Source organism: Planococcus citri, chromosome 4, assembly GCF_950023065.1.
Source record: "Planococcus citri chromosome 4, ihPlaCitr1.1, whole genome shotgun sequence".
Classification (NCBI taxonomy): domain Eukaryota; kingdom Metazoa; phylum Arthropoda; class Insecta; order Hemiptera; family Pseudococcidae; genus Planococcus; species Planococcus citri.
The window spans coordinates 54,207,482-54,231,407 of NC_088680.1; the positions used below are offsets into that span (position 1 = coordinate 54,207,482).

General features: G+C 33.1%; 1 protein-coding gene across 6 annotated transcripts in view; it reads left to right on the forward strand.

Annotated features, from left to right (window-relative positions):
* Positions 1-23,926, forward strand: part of pyd (polychaetoid) — a 68,873-nt gene that overhangs the window by 12,072 nt on the left and 32,875 nt on the right. Inside the window, exon 1 of one of the 6 annotated variants that reach the window (XM_065364877.1) lies at positions 1,240-2,213. The exons of the other annotated variants lie outside the window; for them this stretch is intronic. Within the exon in view, the coding sequence (XP_065220949.1) occupies positions 2,145-2,213 (69 nt within the window). The 5' untranslated portion in view covers positions 1,240-2,144. Of the gene's footprint in view, positions 1-1,239; positions 2,214-23,926 lie in introns of those variants that run through there. 6 annotated transcript variants of the gene reach the window in all.

Here is a 23,926-nt window from a genome sequence, read left to right on the forward strand (position 1 = left end):
GAAACTGAATTTCATATTTTTAAGTTTCAAAATTCACGTTCACATTGTTTTTGTAAAAAATTTAGATTTACCATCATTTTTAAAAAATTTCTAGAATTTGAAAAATTAATTTTCATTGTTTAAATTTCATCATACAAAATTTAGTCCAGTGATGAGAATGGCGTGCTTTTTCAGTGAGTCAAATTTCAGCTCGTTTGGAATTGGCAGATCGCAAAGGTCCTCATGTCATTACCTACCCTTTCTGAAAAATTAATGTGTCCCTGCGAATGGATTATTTTCTACATTTTAAAAATTTCCTCAAAAATTGAGAAGTGAGAAGTCTATTTCTTTTTTCTCAAAATTTGGCTCTGAACTGAAGATGATGTGATTTTCCAGTGAGCCAAATTTTAGCTCAATCGGAGATAAAGTGTTGTAATGGTTCTCTTGTAAAATGCTTTATTCACCAATGGGGCAAGTATATACCTACTTGCACAATTTTCCAAATTTCTTTAGACTTCAAAGAATCACTATTGACAGCTTGAAATTTGATTCTGACGGAAATATGGAGAGGGGGGAAGGGCTGAATAACGAACCATTTCAGTAAATTGAATTTCAGTGCTCTGTTGGAATTTTGAAGCTGACAAGTTATAGAAATTCTGTAGTCGTAGATCTTCAAACTTGGAGGAATAGTGTAGACCTAAGTAAAATGTGCTCCTCCATACCTCATTTCTATCAAAATTAAGTTTTGTGCTTGAGGAGAAATACGAGTAGTAATACGAGACCATCAGCATAGAATATCATCTCAATCATGGGTTGTTGGGTACTTGGCACCTACCTCTCTCCTATCTCCTCTCCTTTCCGCTTCCCTTACTTGATGATGAACCTCGGGCTATCAAAATTTTCTCTCGATGAAGTGGAAACTGCAAAGAACTTTGATTTCAAGATTTGAAAATTTCATCGTCTCCCTGTCTTGAAATTTCCCAAATTTTCCAAATTTTCCCCTTACAAATGGTAAAAATTGAAAATAAAGTCGAGGAAAAAGATCAAAGCCACATTTGAGCGTCTTATAAAGCTTCTCATACCTGTACTCTTGATCTCTTGCGTACTCCCACCAAGATGAATTTCCATGTACCATGTACCCATGTCCACTGCGGCCCATTCCATTCCAGCGAAGATGTAAGCTGGTTTGTGACGTCATGGTAGAAAAGAGAGAGACCTTGACTGTCTTGAGACAACCTTCGGTCTTCGGTGTATTAGCTTGTGTCAGTATACCCTGAACCGCTTGTTCGGATGATGGGTCTTTGGTTCGTTTCTTGTTGTTGCTATTCGGCGCTGTTCTGTTCGTTTTTTTGCTCTTCTTGCTGGTGAATCACTTTCGCCGTTTTACGCCGTGAAATCAATGGTACCAACTGTGAGTGCGAGTTGTTCGAATCTGCATGTTGTTGTGGTTGTTGTTGTACGGAATCCGTGGAATGTTGCGGGGACAGTGACAGAGTACTGAACAGGTTACCTATCTTTTACCTGGGCTGAGAAACCCTCTCTGGACCCTGCTGATACTACTGTGGACATTTTTTATTCGGTTATTATTATTAGCCAGTGCCGGTTGTTTAATTTCGCATTTGCGATCATTAGTCGAGTCCTAATCGCGGATTTCGTAATCGACGACTCGACGAGTGTACTTTGATTTTATTTAACTCGTTTAAAATGTATCAATAGGCAACACTGATAACCTTTACCTTCTTTTCCTCCTCTTGTAAGCCGGCTTCATTTGTGTTTCGTTAACTTGTTGCTTTGCTTTGTTTATTCAGTTTCCAGTGTGTTTAGTACGGCGAATTGATTGGTGTTTTATTTTACGATAGAAAGTAACGCGTGTGTTGTGGTGATTCTGTTTTTTTGTATATTGTTTCATTTTTTTTTTTGAAAAAATTCTCGGATTTGTGTCTGTTTTTTTTACCTACCTACCTACCTACCTATTTAAATGAAGAGCATGCGGTGTGTCTCGTTCGTATTGAAATAATTGCGCGTTTTTTTTTCTAATGATGATCGTGTCAAGTTCAATTCGGGTGTAGTCGATTATAAAATTCGTCAAAATTGATCGAATTTGTAATTCGAATTTGTTGCTCAACGGAGAGTGTTTTAATGGTTCAAAAAGCACTATTTTCGCCATGGATAATCACCAGTTACCATCATCCTTTCCGAATTCAGATGTTGCAAACACCCAATACGATTTACAGGTAAATTACCCCTTACCTATCTTCACTACCACCACGTTCGGAAAAGGAAACTGTCCAGTGTGATGAGTCATTTTAGAGGGTGCAGTTTATTTCAACGGCACCTGTGTTCTTTTTACACTTGACTCGCTTTTTCAAATGTTGCAGGTTGCAGAATACGTTTGTAAGGATTGAATGATTGTGGTGTTGTGGGGCAGGAAGTGGAGGGAATGTGTGAAAGAGGAAGTAGGTAGAGGTACACCGGTTCGATGTTGTGATTTTTTGCGGTTTATAGTGTAGAATAATGAGAGGAAGAGGTTTTAATTGAAGTGTGTGCATGCTGGTGGCAGGTGCCTGAGTAGATATGTCTGTCTTATTGTGGTTGGGGTGGTTCTTTGGGGCAACGAATGACATAATAATTTCGCATATTTCATAATTCATTCGTTCTTGTTGGAAAATGATTCTAAGGAAATACACCTGATGACCTGAATACAATATTCTTTTATTTTGATGTTTTTATCAATATGAAACACACATGTATTACCATTTCCTTACATGGCGTTGATTGCCATTTTTTCGGATAAAGGCTTCTGATTTTAGGAAGCAAAAATCATTATTTACAAATTCAAAAATTATGATTTTGAGTTATGTAGTTTGATTTTTTCAAAAATCTTTCTCTTAAATACGAGGATTTGAATTTTCAAAAAATCAACGGAAAAATCTGTAAGAGTAAAGATATTAAATTTTAGTTTTTGGCCAGTGGCGTGCACAGAGTTGAAAGATTACCGGGCATTTTTCATTCATGACGATACCACCACCCCCCCCCCTACAGGTCAAATTTTTTTTCAAGCCAAAGACCAAACTAGAAATTTTAGGGAGGGGTAGGGTCGAGCGGAAATTTCCCAACTGATTTGGAAAAAATACTTATTTTGCCAAGAAAATATAGTCAATTTTTAAAGTGAAATAAGAGACAAAAATTGAAAATTTTGCTGATTGAAGTAGTATTTAATTCAGATTTATGACTGTTGATGAAAGTTATCATTTAAAAAAAAATACATAGGTATATAGAAACTTCAATGTTGTATTGTAGAAAAGAGAAACAATAGACCCGAGCGAAGCGAGGGGAAAAACATTTGAAAATTTGGTAATTTGAGATGTGAAAAAACATTGTTTTTTATATTGTGACGAGTTCACTTTTTTGGCTTCAGAATAATTCTGGAATTTGAATAATGGCTTTTTTTCAATTTTAAAAAAGAAAACTTAGTGAATGGACCCGAACAAAGCGCGCGAGGGCTGAAGTTTTCTAAAATTTGCCTCATTCAAAAAGTAAATTATTTGGTATTTTTAAAACAAAAAGTAAGTTTTTCTACCTTGGTCTCTTCAAAAAGTGAAAAAATATTAAAATTATTCAGCCCGAGCGAAGCGAGGGCAAAAGCTTTCAAAAATTTCTTATTCAAGTTCCAAAAAATGAAGTTTCTTTGTTAATTTACCCATGATAAATCTAGCGACTGATTTCGTCCATGCCATAAATTGATTATCTTTCAGCTTGTCACTGAAGATCTTATACAAGTACTTTGTCACTTCTTTTAATTTTTTTTTCAAAATTTTTAATTTGATTTATTAAAAAAAATTTCAACTTGTAAACATTTTTTAATTTGAAAAGCCTTTCAGTTTCTTGAAGTATTTTTTTTTGCAAATAATTAAGCATTCAAAAAGTTTTAAAAATTTGGAGTACATATAGAATGAAAAAACTGTTTTTTTTTTTTTTTTTTTTTTGTTGAAAATGAAATGATTGAATAATTAAAATTTTAACCAGCTTAGCACTGTGGTAAGTAATGTACGTATCAAACAATTTTGAAAAACTAGTGGTTCTCTTTGAAAAAAATGAAAATTTTGCATTTTTCATATGCTCAATATGAGTATTTCTGGAATTTTTCTGTTTAATTTTCATACTTTTATTCTTTAAAGTTTTGAAAGGAGAATCATGAAGGGCCCGAGCGAAGCGAGGGCTTCAAAATTTGGGGTTTGAAGATGCAAAACAACTGTAATTTTGATGTGAAATTCTAGTTTTTACATCACTCACTCAGTGGAGTACTGGGTTAGTATGGGGCCCCTGGTGGATGCACCGAATGGGGCTCCCAAAATTTTTCCCTTCCTCCTTATGAATATTTCTCGGTCTGTTTTTTCCCCAGGTTAGTGAAGAAGTCAACGATTCATTTCAAGATAAATTTTTCTTCTGTTTCCTTCAATTTTTTTATGAACTCATTAAATTTCTGTCCACTACCACCACCACCACCCCCCCCCAAAACTTTACCGGGCATTTGCCCGGTAAAGTATTAGTGTGCACGCCACTGTTTTTGGCTCAGTGCCACAGTCGAATCAATGTTTGGCTTCAGGCCAACTTTCGTTACTATGACGAATCTATTTGTGGAAGAGAGGGGGAGGGGGTGCCGTCGAAGAATTATACTAGAATTTTTTTAACTCATTTTTCCAGCAATTTATAAAAAAATTTGGAAATGTTTTCAATTCTGTAGCTCAAATTTCATCTTACCGAACTTGAATTTTTTTTATCGGATGAAATTAAAAATTTTCGCCCTCCCTCAACAAGAAAGGTCACGAGTCATGAATCTATTTTTTTGAAAATAAGTTGATATTATCAGTTGACCATTCAGCAATTAAACGTGCAACTTTGATGACTTTCTATATCGAAACAATAAGGTATGAGGAAAAAGAAAAACTTCCAGGGATGAAGCTTTGAGATGATTTGGGCGGAAGAGGGAGGAGGGGGGAAGAACTGGTTGCAAAAATATAATAATTAGGTAAACATAAATTCAAATAGTTGACCAACATATCACAGATGAAGATTAGGGTGCATCGCGATAGAAAAAAATGTCAAAGGATTGTGACCTAATTCAGTGGAGACCTTATAATTTTGAGTTGAAGTAGCTCAGAAAAAATTTCAGACCGGGGGTGCCTTTGGAGAGGAGATATGGGTCCTCCAAAAAGGGGAAATTTTTGAAAAAGTTGTGATTTTTTCGCTCTAGCACTTACACAACCTGTTTTGAAATCAAAATTTTTTCTGAGTGACTTAATTTTTTCATGTAATCGTCATTTTTCTCAACTTGAGTGTAACTTAAGGGCTGCAAATCTGCTTAAAAAGTCAACAGAAATAAAATATGTATTTTTCAACATTTTTGTAATTTTTTATTAAATCAAAAAAAAAACATTTTCACTTCTTGAATCATAAATTTTTGAAACGAATTTTCAAAAATTTCAAGAGTAAAAAAAATTACTCGTACTCTTATCAAAAACAATGTTGTTTTACTTCTCGAATGGTTAAAAGCTTTTTACTTTCGTTTCGCTCGAGCCAACTTCTTTTTTTTCTTCAAAATTCAAATTTCTGAAATTTTATTCGAATCTAAAAAATGAAAAATCCTAAGTAAGAAATGTAGAGTTACAAGCAGCGAGCATTTTCCGGTTTCATAACTTCATTGGCTTTTTCATATGGGAGGAGTGAGGGAAATTGGATTCCTCTAAGAAAAATGAGGCAGGTTGATAACGAAAATAAATTGAATAATGTTGTAAAAGAATTTTTTTTGAATGCAGGTCTTATGATTTTTTTTTCAATATTGATATTGAAAAAAAATCTGATGTGGTACCTACAATTGAGGGGTTTCATGGAAAAGGGGCCTTGGTCAATTTTTTTTTCACTTTTAAGAAATATCTTAAGATTGTAATAGGTACATAATAAATATCTATGTAAAAAAACCTGATTTTTACGAGTTAAAAATGGACTTGAAAAATTTTTCTACAAACAAGGATTTTCCAATTTGTTTTTATTTTTCATGGAAGAACACTTCAATATCACTGAATATTAATATGGTGGAATTATTTTTTTTTTAAATTTTTAATACATTCAAAATTGTAAAAGAAAAAAAATGACCAAGGCCCCTTTTCCACGGAACCCCTCAATTAGAGTAAGCGACAAATTCTTTTTCAAAATTTTTGTACAAATATCTCTTCGAGTAACCCTCCTTGCCTCCCTCCATCCCTCCCTTATCCATCCCTGTGAAAAAAGTAATTTCATCTGAAGAAATTGAAAAAGTTGAACTCAACAAAAGTCAATATGATACGTCTTTAAAAATGATGAGCACCTTCCACTTGAAATCATTTTAGTTTTTCGTCACCTTCTTCTATGATTGTCTCAATTTCTGATTTTATTTCAAAAAATTCAGCTTGTTGGATGTAAACCAATTTTCCATTATCATTATTCATTGAATACTACAGTTTTTTATTTTGAATTGCATGCAGTTTTTTTTTCAGTTTCAGTTCCAATTTATTAGTTTTTTTTTTCAACATAAAAAAATTAGACAACCTCAGCCTGATACTTTTTTGATGGATAAATTTCACTGAAACATTATTAAATTTTTAGAATTGCTACTTTTTGACAAATCTGTCTGAAGTATCGAACAAAATTTGCGTTACTTTTACCAAATTTTTTGCCAGAAATTTAATAGTCTTTGTTCAAGATACAGGAAATATTTCTACAGGAAGTTTTGAACTCTGGCTCAGTTCTCTTCTTCCATGGTATTCTTTGGTTTATCTCCTCACAGGACCTGAATTCAGAAGAGTTCTGCAAGGAGATGGGTTCATGCAAGAATGATATTGTGAGCTTACTAGCTTGAATTTCCTAGTAGGCAGATTAAACTTACTTTTCTCTTTGATTTTTCTTTCTAAGCAACAGTTTTCTCAACTTTGACTTTGAATTAACCCTTTCGGCTACGAGACAAACTGACGGATAAAATTCGAAGTGCTTTAAACTGAGTAAAGCAGGTTGCTGCCTAGAACTCAAAATTTGCTGGAAATCATACATTCAGAAAGTATTCATGTCACAAATGGCAATAAACCTTAAATTGTCTATTATTCCATTCATGACACCGAATAGCATAATAAAACAAAATCAAGCCTTCTGAGGCATCTGATATTTCAAGATGAAAGTATTGGTAACAAGCATTTTTGAAAATAGAAAAAAAGATGGACTAAAATAAAATTAGTTTGAGTAAAAAGAAGAAATTATTGAAGAAAAACAAGGCATGCGACTTCAGATAGTTATTCAAACTGCAAATGTTTGAAGGTGTTTGCTTGTGGGAAGATTAAAATTGATGGAAAAATCTTTGTGTTATAGAGAGCATTTTTCAAAATTTTGAAAACCCATGTCACAATTCAACGCTAATTTTCAATGAAATTCTGAAAAATATGTATCATTTTCATCTTCTGACACATACATCTCTTTTGAGATAATTTGCTTGGGTGAGTTTGTTGCCTCAGAAGATGACTGGGTAAACTTTTGCAAGCATTTGAATTTTATGATGGATACTGTGTCATAAAGACTGCGCTCAATCAATTCATTATCTGTAAGATGACTTCTAAAAAGTAATTCCAGTAATTCCACAACATGACGTACGTATTTTATTTTTATTATCTCCTTATGACAAACAGATTGAGGGCTGTATTATGACACAGTATCTATCATAAAATTCAAATGCTCGCAAAAGTTTACCTAGTCATCTTCTGAGGTAACTTACTCACCCAAGCAAATCACCTCAAGAGAGATGTATGTGTCAGAAAATGAAAATGATGTCATACTTTTCAGGTTGAATTGTGACACGAGTTTTCAAAATTTCAAAAAATGCTCTCTATAACTCAAAGATTTTTCCACCAATTTTAATCCTCCCACAAGCAATCACCTTCAAACATTTGCAGTTTGAATAACCATCTGAAGTCCCATGCCTTGTTTTTCTTTAAAAATTTCTTTTTGTACACAAACTTATTTTATTTTCGCTCATCTTTTTTTCTATTTTCAAAAATGCTTGTTATCAATATTTTCATCTTGAAATATCAGATGCCTCAGAGGGCTTGATTTTGATTTATAATGCTATTCGGTGTCATAAATCGAAAAATAATCAATTTAAGGTTTATTGCCATTTGTGACATGAATACTTTCTGAGAGTGCGATTTCCAGCAAATTTTGAGTTCTAGGCAGCAACCGACCTCACTCAGTATAAAGCACTTCAAATTTTATCCGTCAGTTTGTCTCATAGCCGAAAGGGTTAACATGTTCGTTTCAATTCGTTGTTCTCGTCACATCAGAGATGAATTTGAAACATTTTGGACCAAAAATGGGCTAAAATTACAAGATAAGTGCATCGTGTATAAGATATCAACTTCTGCAGTCTGCACATAGTGAAATATCAAATTTATAACGAATAAATACCCATTTTCCCCCCTATTTGACCCCATTTTAAAAATAATTCATCATCATCATCCTCCTCATCCAGCTCTCCACCACATTCATGTATTAATACCTAATTTGTAAAAATTAATTCGACCATCGCATCTTCGTAGCTCTCCATGCTAGCGAAACAATACGATAACTTGAATACGCCATATTGAAAAAAAAGCACGAGAAAAAAAAACGAATTTGGTTCGACTTCAATTATTCGAATTGGTCGGTGGTATAATTTCCTGATTACAGAAGCAGGCGTCCCAGCAATAATTGTAATAATTCTTAGAATGCTGATACGCCGTTTAATGAAAACGTTTGTGAGAAATGAGAATGAAACGATGAGCGAGCGCGAAGGCTTAAAACGTTAACGATTTCTGTGTGAAATGTAAACGTCGAACCATAATGTGTTTATTAGAGTTTATAAACCGCGTTCTATCTTTTTATATGTACGTAGCTTATCTTAATTGTCTTATATTAAATGTCGGCACAATACCATTATTTATACCATACTCGTATTATGTAATTCGTTACTGATCGTCGACTGTTGTACGATTGAATCTCTACTGAACCTACCACTCCTCTCCTCACAGACATACCTACCTACCTACCTACCTACTCTCATACGTACTCTCGTATGTGTGTTTATAGGATTTTTTTCCTCTTTAAAAGTAGGTAGGTATTTAAACGTTTCAGTGGTTGCGTTGATGACTTCGAAGAATTTGGTGCATGGAAGAAATGTGTGAAGTGTTGAGGGGAATACCATAATTCCTCCGTCGAACGGGTTATTGGCCCCGAAAACTTTCCCAATTCTTTGTTTACCCTGGTTTCACGTATCTATACATAAGGTACAATTGTACATAGGTGGAGATACTCGTATCGTATACCTATACACGAGTTTGTTTGAAGATGGAATAAGATACACGAGGGCCAATGTGACGAATAAATACGCGTCGACGAACGCTATAAAATTATTATTTCGTTCTGCGTCGCGGATCACGTAATATGCTGCCCATTGAAAAAAAAAATGTAAACATAGTTTAATTAATGAGTACTCGTACATGTGTATTACGATATGATAACGCTCCTTTTTGTGCTATGTGGTTGTTTTAAACAATACGATATGCGTGACTGCGACTTTACGTAGGTACTCTCTACGAGAGCTGAAATTTTTTTTCTAAAACATGGTCATTTGGGTTAGTTTTTTTTTTTCTCCTTTCCTCGAGGCGTGGTGTAAATACTAAATTGTATAGTTCCTGCGTTGATAATACGTGCGTTAAATAGGTTATCGATAGGGGATTTTTTTTTTTTTTTTTGTGTGCTGTGAGAGAATGATTTGTCATTCGTGTGTATACTGTGTAATTTACGTTTTCTGGGTACCTACCTATTCGAAGTGTGTAAATATTGATGAACTGCTTTTTACTCGAGTAATTATCGAAGCGTGTTATCGTTTACGCGATGAAGTATACGAACTTGGATGAATCATGAAGTATGTGTCTTCGAATATGATTTCTCTGGTTCGTTATTGACCCCTGTGTCGAAGTCCAAGTCCACGTGAATCGTGATTTCGTGAATGAATAAAATTCATATGTGTGGAAACTGTACGAGTTCGTACGATAAGATAATCGAGTTCTGTGTTAATGATCTTATGGACTGACCAGGGACGAATAGTTAGAAGTGATTAGCTTACTGATTATCAGAACGAAATTTTTCCCACGAAATGTACTAAATTGGGGATCACGTGCCTTAAGTAGGTATATTCAGGTTTTCTGAATGAGCTTGGTCAGAAATTTAAAGGGCTACAATTCTTCATCAAAGTAACTTCTTACCAAAAATAAACAAATTGATGATATTCTTTTGTGACACCCTAGAAAATTCGAGCCAGTAGAGTGTAGAGCTCCTGCTCCTTCAACTTATAGAAGAATTTTTTTGACTGCTGTCAAAGGTCACATCAGAATCTATTCAAACCATTGTCGCTTCAACTTGAAAAAAAAAAAAAAAAAAATACCTATGAGAAAGCCTCTCTTTCATGCATAAGCAATAAAGCTGGCTTTATTCCTATTCCTGCTGCGACTACTTCGTTTCATTACCTAATTATCAATACCTACTTATCTTTGCAGGTTTTTCAAATTCATGTTTTTTTATTTTTTATTTTATGAATCGATCCCCTTATTTATTTTTGGAGGAGATGTGGGGGGGGGGGTTGGTCGTACTTCGTACTTCCAAAATTTTCAACTATGTACTGAAAGTGAAAGGAAACACTCGGTTGCTCAGTAATTAATTTTTCTCATTTTTTCAGCGAAGTGTGTCAGGGTGTTTTATATGGTAATCCTGCTTATTCTGCTTTTCCTATTTTTGTTCCTCTTTTGGCGCATCATGTTCCCTGCTATCTTTATTTTGTTCTAATTTTTTGCCAAAACGTCAAAAAGTCCTTTTTTTTGTTGAAATGTCCTAAAAAATTTTCATTATTGCTTCCAAAAGAAGTTCTGTTTTCCCCAAAATTGTCAAAAAATCTCGTTTTTCGCCATAATACTCAAAAACTTTCGTTTTTTGTAAAAATTGTCAAAAAAAAGTTCTGTATGTCTAAAATCGTAATTTTGTCAAAATTTCCAAAAAGTTTGGTTTTCGTCGAAATTTTCTAAAAAAAAAAACATTTTTTGCTGAAATTGCCGGAAACAAAATTTTTGCCAAAATTATCTGAAAGTTTTTTTTTGTTACAAAAATTACCAAAAAATCCTGTTTTTTGTTTATAAGTTTTAGTTTTTGTCAAAATTGCTAAAAATAGTCTCGTTTCTTCCCAAAGTTTTCAAATAAATCTTGTTTTTTCTCAAAAATTACCAGTAATGTCCCTTTTTTCAAAAATGATCTGAAAAGACTGCGAGTAAAGTAAGTATAAATGTAGGTACTTTTTTCTGTTTTTCCAGTCAAAGTTTGGAACTTTTTTTCTCTTTTTGAAAGAATTTTTTTTCTAATTCTTGAAAACGGTAAAATATATTGACTGGAAAAAATGCAAGCATGAATGAATTTTAACCATTTCTCTTCTTCAAAATTGAATCATTTGAAAAAATGTCCTGCCAAAAATTCTGCTTTTGAGCTACTTCAGCATGTTTTTAAAATTATTAGACACCTTGTATGTTCAACACCTGAATTTGATGGAGATGGGGCTCAAATTTTTTGAAAGCCTTTGTAAAAAAAAATCAAAAAAAGAAGCAGTTTGGTGACAAAAACTCAGATAAATAAATTGGTACCTACATATTATTTCTCAGATATGTAGGAAGGGGTCCTAAAACGCGATGGAAGCCAGAATATGACTTGAGAAAAAAATTTCAGATTTCAGGTGGACGTTTTTTGAAAAAATAGGTTCCAAAAACCGAAATCGAGACATAGGTACCGAAACTTTTTTTATTCGTGTCAAAAAATACCCTTAAAACGGGATGATGTTGGTTGAAATATGACTTCAATGAAAGATTCGGATATCTAACAATGGTAGTGAAAGTGTGGTCAAAAATTGTGAATTTAGTCAAAAGGGCAGTGAAAAAATTTAAAAAATCAAACACGTAACAAAAACCTTCAAATCATTAAAAAAAAATTATTTTTGATGAAATCAATAGGTACTTTGTAATACAAATTTGAAAATTAGGTCGAAAAAAAACAGTGAAAAACATAATGATTTTTTTCAAACAAAATTCCATTAGATACCATGTGAAGGTTTTGAAAATTTTCGTTGCTCAATATTGCAATATTTCAAGATTTTAGAAGTTCCTTTTTTGAAAAACTTCAGCCCTCAAAATACATATTTTCTCAATCATGTGGAATGTGGCTCTCAAAACACGATGGTAGTTGAAATTTGACTCGAATAGAAGGTTTTCAAAAGTTCTCGTTACCCAAACTCAAAATTTCAAGATTTTTGGGTTATTGTGTTTTTTTTAAAACTTGGGCCCTCAACAGTCAACGTATACATATTTTCTCACTCTTGTTGAAAGTTGTCCTAAAAACACATTGGTGGGTTGAAAATTGCTTGAATAGATGATTTTCAGAGTTGCAGCTGCGCAATGAATCGTTTCTTTCAAGATTTTATGACAATTTTTTAAAAAATTGGAAAGTCAAAAAATTCTTTTTCTTCACTCATACCTACCAAAGTAGTTCCTGAAACTAGTGCTGTCGAATTGAGTCGATTCCTGAGTTGATTAATTCCTTTTGATAGAATGTTAAGTAACTCATCAGAATGAATGTATCAGCTTTCCAAAAAAAAAAAAATCATTATTTTTTATTGCCAACTTTGATGTTTAGGGGAGGAGGAGGAGGAGGAGAGAAATATACATAAAATAGGTACCTATCAGAGCAAATCGAGATAAAATTTTGAAAAAAATGATATTTCTAATTATGTATTATTTGTGGGAAAATCCTCTGCCCTCTCCCCCTTTTGGACTTGGAGCTTGGAATATATATTTTGTAGATTTGAAGACAAGTCATTTTTTCCGAAGAAAAGTTATTTCACGAGACAGAATGGGGCACGTCGTCACTCAAGGTGAAGGACGTCATCAAATAATTTTTTCAAAAAATCATCTTCAAAGATCCAGTTCTTGACTAGTAATGGCACATGTAAAATGGATGAAAAAAAGATTTTCAAACTGGTGGCTCAAAAATTGAAAAAAAATCTGCTCAATTTTCTGTATACGATGACCTAGTATGAAAAATTCTGCATTTTTTGGCCAATTTTGCTTGATCTAAAGTTCGTATTCAACATTGTTGTTTATAGAACGAAGATTTTTTCTAATAAATATTCGTCGAATCACACGTCATACATTATCTCAATTCAATGCCATAACCAAATTATAATAAATAGGTAGAGGTACCCGGTACCCATGCATCATTGAACTCATCATCTTGCGGTGCTTGTCAATCAAGTGCTGAAAAAAATGATAACACTATGAAAGGAAGATTATAATTATGAATTAGAACAAAGTGCGCGTTTCTTTTGAGATAGTCTTGGATAGTTTATACAGTTCATATAGTTCATTTGTAGTACTTTTACGTGCTTGGATTATTTCATCACGCAACGTGACTCATAGGCATTCTATGATTCTATACGAACAAAAGATTAATCAAGAGCACAAGCCAAACTACAAAATAGGTAGAGGTACACGCTATTATAATATGCGAATCTAAAATGTATTATAATAAGTGCATTTATTTATACAGGTATAGGTACCGAAACATTTCCACATACGAGAATATGTCGGTTGTTAAAGACGATGAAAAAAAAATTCTCGTTTAAGAAAGGAAGAAAAGCTTGCAACAATTTAGCGACGAAAGTTGCCATCGACTTATAACCTAAAGCGATGAGAGCTGCTATATTACGAGCACATACCGTATGCACATAATAATCACATACTCAATCTAGTGTATCAAGAAATTGTACTCATAGGTACCATCGTATACTTATACCAAGACCGGGGGAATGCGAGGTCATCCACAGTTTCTAGTACTACGCCATCTTCTTTTTTCTTTTTCTTTTTTTCGAACAGTCGATTGTTTTTATTACCGGAAATTATATTAGCAGCGAGCTTTTGACTAACGCATCCAAGTACCTACACCTAAACCTACCTATAACTAGGTACGTGAAATATGCAATTGAATGCATGTACTCGTATGATGTAGTTTGAGATTTCTTGGACAGGATGCAGGAAATACTCGTTGTAGGTACTCGTATGTAGTTGGAAGATATCTGAAATTCTACGACTAGAAAGTGGTAGTCGTATATACTACACGAGCTGAACTGTTTTACCTGAACGAGTGCACAACATTCGTATGTGACTGTGTGCATCTCTTCTCTTGGGTAGTACTACTCGGCTCCATCCAGCCTCCAACGAATCAGATTATTTATTCGAGTATCGGCGCTATGTTGCCAAGTTCACCTGCATCTTGCAGTATTATACCTACCTATGTGAGATATAATGAGAAGAGCATTGATTATAATATAGGTAATCAAAGATGAGAAGTACTCGTAGATGATCTTTAGTTGTGTTGGTTTTCCTCAAAAGGTAATTTTTGACTGTAAGAAATTTGTCGAAGATGTTCCCAGGTGTTCTGTTCTGTTTAACGATAAGAGAATAGAATAGCGAGAATCTGTAATGAACTAATAAAATTTATATCAAACCAGTTTTTTATGCAGTATTGTGGTAAAACGAAGGTACAAGTAGAAGCTTTTGGTATAACTTGCAGAGTACCTGTCTATGGTCTATGTGGTTGTAAACATTTGCATATAGTATTGTCACACACACAAACACCTGGTGACCGCCTTCAACCCACAATACTATACAAACATTCCAATCTCATTGCTAACCATCATTATTTAGGCAAAAAGGTGAAAAAACTGGGCGAACGTGGACAAAATCTTCGGTTAAACGGTGCTTTTTTCGGAATACAGGGTATTGTCAGAAATGCATTCTTGAAGAAAGTACCTCTACCTACCTATACCGTACTGTTAATGTAAATCTTCTGATAATATCGTGGAGCCAACATTAATTCCATGACTGGGCGTCTTGAAGCTAGTTTTTAGTAATTATCACCTTGGAATTGAAAGTAAACGCCAGAATAATTCGAAATTACAACCTTAGAAGGGAACCTTTCAAGTCTTTGATGTTTGAAAAATATTCAGAAATTCAGACAAGATAATATTACTAAATTTAACATTTTTTATGAAATAATTTTCCTTAACTTCCCCAAGTGGTTAATTTTCCTCTCTTTGGAGTGTGAAAAAAAGGCACCGAACAACAAATTATCAAATGCTGATGTTCTGCAACTTTTAGGCTGTAAGAAATTTTCTGAGAACCACTAAGCCAGTTTTTTAAGATTATTTTTCATTTTTTCATTTTAGCCACCTCAGCGGATATGATGCCAAAAAATTCTGCTTCGCTTTCGTAGTGTTTTTTCTAGGTCTAATACGACTCGTAATTGGGCTATTGATCCATTACTTTTGTCGTTGGGATTCTGTACATTTTATTTTTCTGTCGAGTTTACATATTTTACAGTTGGACTTCCCAAAAATGCATAAAGCACGATGCCAAATTTTCGATCACCTTACTCATTATTTTGTTCGACATTTGGCACCCTTAATAGTCGGGCATATGGCAATAGGAGTAATTGCACCCCCCCCCCCCGACGATCCTACGGGACAACTTTTTTCTTAAAGGGGACATCCCAAGGAACATTTTAGAGCAAAGTTGCCAAAAAAAAAGTTGGCCTTACTTACAAAATGGCGGCCATTTTGATTGACAGGTCAGCCGAAATTGCAGATTTTGCGTTTTAACCTAGGACTTGCACGAACTTTTTCAAACTTTACAAAGGTAGATCGAAAGATCATGCAAAAACTTATCACCTGTCAAAATTTCAAGTGCTAAAGTGCGTTTTTCGATTTTTGGTGAATTTTTGAAAATCGAATTTAGGCCAAAAATGAGGGAAAAAATCAAAATTTTACCAAATTGACCAAGAAAGCTGAAATTTGGGATATACCCTATTTTCGACATGCCAAATCGATTGGAAACGGTTTCAACCCGTTTTGAGCAGTTCTGGAGCCTCCAGCAGATTTTTGAAACTCGAAATTCCCACAAAATTCCATCAAATTGGAGTTGTAAAGCTAAAATTTATTCTAAAAACTAATTTCAATACGCTACGAAGTACTGCAGGTAAATTTCAAGTCATTTTGGATCCTCCAGCAACTTATGAAAATTCCTGAAGCCTCCAGCAGATTTTTGAAACTTTAAATTTTCACAAAATTTCATCAAAGATGGGAAGCTGAAATTTACTCTACACTCCAATTCTAACACCCTCTGAAGACGACTTCAGGTAAGTTCAAGTCATTTTAGAGCCTCCAACGACTTTTTTTTGAAAATTACTGGAGCCTTCAGTAGATTTTTGAAACTTGAAATTTCCCTAAAATTTCATCAACTAAGATGGAGAGTTGAAATTCATTCTGCAAACTAATTTCAATACGCTACGAAGTTGACTGCTGGTGAATTTCAAGTCGTTTTGGAGCCTCCAGCAACTTTTTGAAAGGTTGTATGACGTTTTTTTGGAAAATTGAAATTTCCTAAAAGTAGCTGGAAGCTTCAAAACCATTTGAAACCACCATGTAGTCTGCGAAGTAAATTTAAGCTTGGCAACTCCATTTGATAAATTAATGTTGGGGAAATTTCAAGTTTCAAAAATCTACTGGAGGCTCCAGTAATTTTCAAAAAAGTCGCTGAAGGCCCTTAAATGACTTGAACCTACTTGAAGTCGTCTTCAGAGAGTGTTAAAATTTGGAGTGTAGAGTAAATTTCAGCTTTCCATCTCAAATTTGATGAAATTTTGTAAAAATTTAAAGTTTCAAAAATGTGCTGGAGGCTCCAGTAATTTTCAAAAAAAGACGCTGTAGGGCCTAAAATTACTTGAACTCACCTGAAGTCGTCTTCAGAGGGTATATGATAAAACTGTTAAAAGTAGGCACAAACGATCCATTAATCAATTTCCCCTTCCCCCAACATTACTAAAAACTGCCAAAGTTTTGAGAAATTTATCTAAAACGCACGAAAAAGTGTATTGAAAAGTGGTTTAAATAATGCTTAAAAGAAATATGTACATTAAAAAAAAAAACACATTAAAAACACTGAAAATTATTGGAAAGTGATAGTGCATGAAAAATTGTTAAAAACGTTTTAAAATGATGAAAAAAATACTCCAAAGGGCATTAAAATAAAGTACTAAAAATTCCAAAAAATTGAGAAAATTCAGGAAATGCTGAAAACGCATGAAAAAGTCTATAAAATGTACTAAAATGAATTGAAAACACTCAAAAAACATTAAAAAAAATACTATAACCAAATCGTTAAAAAATAGATAAATTTTCAGAAAGATTGTCCAAAAAAAATATTGAAGGTAAATTAAAAATAAATTGGTAAAATTTTAGTAAAATTTACCTAAAATGCACGAAAAGAGCATAATTCATAAAACGATGTAAAATAATGAAAACATACTTTAAAAAAGTAACAAAAACTACTAACCAAAAATTTAAATTTGACAAAATTTGAAAAAAAATTGCACAAAGCATGGTTTAAATTTCTTCAAAATACAAATTAAAAGCATTGAAAATATTCAAAATCACCGAAAATTGAAGAAAGTATAGCTAAAGTTACCAGAAGTGCAATAAAAAGTGCTGAAATAATGTAATAATACTCAAAAAAGCTATAACATCATTAAGAATTAATAAAAAGCATTAAAATTTCAGAAAAATCTGACAAAATTAAGCGAACCTTCCATAAAACATGGTTGAAACCTTCTGAAAAACAAGTTACAAATATTACAAACGCTGTAAATCATCAAAAAATGATGAAATTTCAGAAAATTTGTCAAAAATGCATAAAAAAAGTATTGAAATTGTATTAAAATTGTGATAAAACGCGCCATTTAATGAAAAAAAAACCACGAAAAGTAATGAAAATTTTCCAAAGATGTATCAAAAAGTCTATAAAAAATGTAGAAAAATTATATATAACCACTAAAGAAAAAAAAAAAAAAACACTGAAAACACAAATAATCAGGAAAAGTAATAAGTAAAAATTTCGGTAAAAATTTCCAAAAAGTGTGAAAATTTTTTAAAAGTTTATATACTTAGAAGCACTTGAAAAAGCATCAAAATTGTTAAAATTATCAAAGTAATGAATTTTTAGTAAAATGATAAAAACGCAATCAAAAGTGTTGATGATGTAAAAACGCTCGAAAAGTAATAAAATCACTAAAAATTTGACAAACTTCGAGAGAAGTTGCAAAAAACATCGTTCAAAAAAAAAATAATATTTTACCTTTGAAATTTGACATCTTGGTGATGCTTCATCACAACTTGAAATTTTTAAGGTACTATGTAAGTATGTATTTGCGAAAAAACTTCTCAAAAATTGTTTTCAGATGCTCAATGATTTTTGCCAAGCTCCCTCCCCCCTCCTACAAGAATTCGAGTCTGGTACTTTGAGACCAGACGACCCAAAATTTTACTTCAGGTACCTATTGAAGGTACACGTCTCAATCAGAGATACGTTTCAAAGATCTATCATCGAACAATTTTCAAATCAGGTGATATTGCGACTTGATGACTTTTTCTTTCGTATACTTTCTCCATAAACGTCAAATTAAGTTTGATAGAACTTCTGTGCGGATTAAAGTCAAGTCGTCGTTTAGACCCTGAACCATCGATCGAGTCAGGAAATAAACGACATTTTATGAAAAAAAAAAAAAAAATACTCGGAATACCTGCTCGGTAATTTCTCGCAATGAAAAATTTCGTTCGATTGGAATGCTGGATGCGAAACGATGACGTAATTTAGCCAACGGATGAGATTATATCAAAAATCCAAACACATGGTGAAAACCAGAACCAGAAGCGCGACGCAAGTATCGCAGTGCATATGTCATGGGCGTCGTGTACTAACTAGTACGTAGTACATACACCATACAGTAGATAGAAGAAGAAGAAGAAGAGATGTTGTAAAAAAACAGAAGTCGCATCTTGGTCGTCGTCGCAGAGAAATCCAAGTGAAAGCTCATCAACGCTTGGAGCAAAGGTCATCTCGAGGGAAAAATGACAGCAGGTTCGAGACTTGAGACTCGAGTTGGAGTTGGAGACATTGCACGAGGCTTCAAGCTTCAGGCTCGCGCACCACAAGCACAATCGAACCGGTTGGATACTTTGTTCGTGTACAAATCAAATAATCTGAGACTTGAGACGGCGTAGTATAGCGCATTTGTCCAACTCGCAATACAGTTTTTTTACGAGCTGATTTCAACTTTTTTACTGGTCGTCTGTGCCTCGAATGTCCGAAGTTTTTACAGCAGTTCGGTGTATAATATCGTATACCTTCTATTTCTCTCTGTACACATTTGGTGTGAATCACCTCATCGTCGTCGCGGCTGCGACGGTGTCGTGTAAAGAATACACGTATAATTTAACAGGTGCGAAGAGTGAAGAGGATTATTGCAGTTGTATAACAAACATACCTATCCTATATTTTAACAATTCTTCTGTCGTACTCGACTGGTTTCTTTGCTTTTTTTCTCTCTCACTCTGTCTCTTTCTCTTTCCCTCATATATCAGATACGTAACACACCAAATACCTACCTGTACCTGCCTACCTAATACCTATACAGTCGATAATCCTTATGGATGGCTTTTGAAAAGATCGACGATATTAGGGGTTATTTACGACCTAGTGCTTTAATGGTACAGTGAGTGAGACACGTTTTTAAAACGTTCATTCAGGTCTTTTGTGTGGGCGTGTTTACGATGTCGTTACGATTTCAGGTGTATTTTAATCATTTTAGGGTTTCCTGAACCGCGCAGTGGTCTTAAATTTGGTAAATGCTGGTTCATCATTAATTATTATCGTAGCAAAAGATTGGCTTACTTTTTTGTGAAAAATATCGATCAGTTTATCATAACCACATCGTGTGAAGTTTATACGATTATTGCTCATCTTCTCGTCAAAAAAAGATAAGATTCTATACGATTTTTTGAACTCTAAATTTTCAACCAAAAAAAATACCCTTTTGGGAGTGTTGACTCGAAATCTGGCTCCAACTCCAGGAAACTAGACAATTGTAACTAGAGAATACGAATCTCAAAAGTGTGCCTGCCCAATTGCATTTTTATTTCTGGACCATTTTTTGAAAATTTTTGGCCCAAAAAATGCCATTTTGGATGCGCAAACTCGAAATTGTGCCTAAACTACAGGATACTTGACTTTTGACTTTAAAAAATATCTCCAAAGATTCGGACAATTTTTTTGAAAATTTTGGGTCTAAAAAGGTTTTTGGGAATACAGATTTGCAATCGTGCTTAGACTCCAGAAAACTCTCCTTGTGACTAGAAAAAACGATTCGCAAAGTTATAGCTGCCCAATCGCATTTTTCGACCATTTTCTGGATAGTTCATATTTGAAAATTTTGGCCCCCAAAAATACCGTAAGCACCCTGACTTTTTGACGTTTGATGTGTAATATTATAAGAATCCATATTTTATCATTTTAGGCTCTTTTTTTTGAACAGAATTGGTTGAAAATCAAAATTTTCTTACTTTTGAAAAAAATTGGGTCAAATTGTTTACTTTCTCACTCCTGAGGTTCCCTTGTAATATGTGATATGTGATTTTTAAAGAGGCTTAAAATAATGTTTTTTTTATTTTTTTTTCAAAAATGGCATAATATTTTTAGGACATTTTTTCGATTTTGCACCAATATTTTCTCATTATATTTTTTGGACTTTTTTTCAAATAATTGTTTTTCTTCATGTTGGTAAAAATTGTTAATTTTTTTTCAATAAGACACGAGAGTGGGAAATGTTAGTTATTTTATTGTATGGAACTATTTTCTGAAATTTTTAGGAGTACATTCATAGTTTTTAGTTCTTTGAAAAATATCTTCCATTTTTTTTTTTTAGTTTTTTTTCTTCAGTTTCAGTGATTTTGTTTGTGATACAAAATATTAATGTTTCATTTTTTTGCTTTTCGTTAAATTTCATTGATTTTTGAATGATGGAAGCCTACCTATTCATTTTTTATAAATATTTTCCATTTTTTCCATTTTTTTTGAATTAATTGAAATTCTATTTGTTCCATCATTGGCAAAAAAAATGTTTCAATTTTTTGAAATTTTTCCATTTCTTTCTTTGTTTTGAACATATCAACAAAATATTTCGATGTTTTTGCATTTCAAAAAATATCATTGTGTAGTAGAAATTTAGTTCAATTTTTTAATTTTAAATTTTAATTTATTAAAATCAATTTTTGTCGCTTTGAGACATCAAAATTTTTGTTAAATTATATTATCACCTTTTTGGGTTTTTCAAGTATTTTTTTTCTAATTATTCATGATTTACATTCTAAGTTGAAATAACGAACATCGTCTCAACTGTCGGAAGCTTCATAGTAAGCACTCGGATGATGATATTTACCCTCCCCCTCTGCTCTTCCTATATAAAAATTAACTTGTGGAAAAATCAAAATGATGCTTAAAAAATAAAACACATTATTTATCTCAGAAGTCAAAACTTTCCATTTCTCGGGTAGGAAAACCGCTCACTCCTTCAAGATCCAAGTTCACTGAGATATCAAAGCAATCTCACATGTCCCTATTTTTAGTTCAGCATTTCAATTTTCCTCGCAAATTCTCCCCTTACTCCGTGATTTAGTAGAATCTTCTTATTTACAATTTTACAATTATTGTTTCAAAGTTATACGATAATCGTTTGTTAAATGACGAGGCAATTTTCGCAAACTTCAGAAATAATTGATTACGTGATCGATTACATTACCGATTAGAAAGTATACCTACGTGGATAATTTATGGCGAAGTTTATCGGTTGAAATTTTACGACAATTTTCAGTGGCCTGTATGACCATGTTATATTGCGTTTGGATCGTAAAATTACATAGGTACTATTGATCTATCGAAGAATATTGCTGTGTAGTCTTTTTTGAAATCATCGTAAAGTAATGAAAGAGTTACCCACTTTCTTTAAAAGTTGATTACTGAGATCACGCCATTCAAATTCCAGCAACTTTCAATTTTATGATTGGAGGTACGAGTATTTTTAAGACTAAATTCTTATGAAATTCTGATCGGTGAAAATTTTGGTTAAAAAGTTACTGATTTTTTTCCTACTTTTTTCAGATAAAAAAATTTATTGGGTATGAGCTGACGATTTGAGGCACACATTTCAATTTTAAAATTCCATCGAGTCATTCCAAATTTAATCGTATTTGTAATAATTTACGTTCTTGTTGGCTTGATTTCTTAAGATTTATTTAATTTAATGGAATTTTAAACGTAAATTGAAACCATAATATACTTGACTATTGTGAAACTACAACAATGCACTCATTTATGTACATACTTACTATTAAGATACATTAGTTAGGCAAGTAACACTACTACGAGTAGAAAAAAAAATCGGAAGGTATTTTCATTTATTCGTAATTAGAGTCGAGATCCATGAACTCAGAAATACCTATACTAACATACACAGAGTAGAATATTCGTTTTCATTATTTTATTTATTTTTTTGTCTCGACCAAACAGAGAAGTAGGTACACCTCTATTCTCGTAGCATAGAAAGAGAAAGATGATTACTCATACACCCTGCTAACCGCCACAGTCTTCGTTAACGTATAGCTTTGCCCTTGAGAAAAATAGTCGTTGGCAAAAAAGGCATTGATCTTCTCAGCATCTAATATGTTACACAGCAAACTGACTGTTACAGCTACACAAGTATGCACAGATAGTTACGAAGAATATGTTGGAAATTTACGAACATCGTATAGCGTTGCCCGTTTACATTGCCGGAAGGACCGTGGTGTACGGATACGGAATGGAAACACGGCTCTCGTAGTCGTAAATATCTCGTCGATTATAAATTATCATTTGAAACTCTTGGGCTGCTTCGGTGTTTCGATATTAATTACCTACCTACCTTTACTGGCGGCTAAGAAACCCAGCCTTACGATCATCGTTGTAGACTGTAGTTGAGGTCTGAGGTTGAGGATGAGGAATGACGAGCTTTTTAGTTTTCACCCTATTTGTTTTTAGTGTTTTTGGTTACCTATTTTTGTGGTTTTACGAGGTTTTAAGATGAAGATGATGTGATGAAACGTACTTTAGGGTTAATTGAACGTATCTTTGAACTAGATCATTGTTCTGTTTCGCATTTTACAATTTTTTCAAATTATGGCCAAGGTGATTTAGTTTATGTAAGGTACCTACATGCATAGTTTCATTATGTAAACTGCACTGTACAATCTCTGGAATGAAATCGAAAGTAAATTTTATTATTTCTATTTTACATGTAATCGCTCTCTTATCTCTCTGTTCCATGGTTCAACTTGAGATAGAGCTAAGTGATTTGATTTGAGTTCGTATGTACGAGCACTTTCAAAACACTATCATGTCAATCATAAATCAGCAAAAAAACTACAAATTATTTTTAAGACTTGCATTTTTTGTTTCTAACGATGAATTTTAAGAATCTGTAAGTACAAAACCCAAGTATTTCTTGAGAAAAAAAATTAAAAATCATCAAATTGAAATTTAATAAATTGGTAAAATTATAATAAGTCGTGGGCTTTCTAGTTTTCAACTTTACCAATTTTCAAATTAGATTTTATTTAGGTATAGTTTTTTTGGAGGGTGATGGAGAGGGGGAATAATTTCCTACTTTTTGATTTTTCTTCAAGTTCAAAATGAGTTAAAATAATCATAACAATGTAAAAAATTCAGTTTATTGTTTCAGAATTCTTTTAAAAAATCCTGTTTTTTAAATAAAAAAAACCAGTGTTGGTTGTTTAAAACTCGTTCGTTTAAAACAGCTATTTTAAATGCGGAGAAAAAAACATTGGTGTTTAAAACATCATTTCTATTTAAAACTGTTT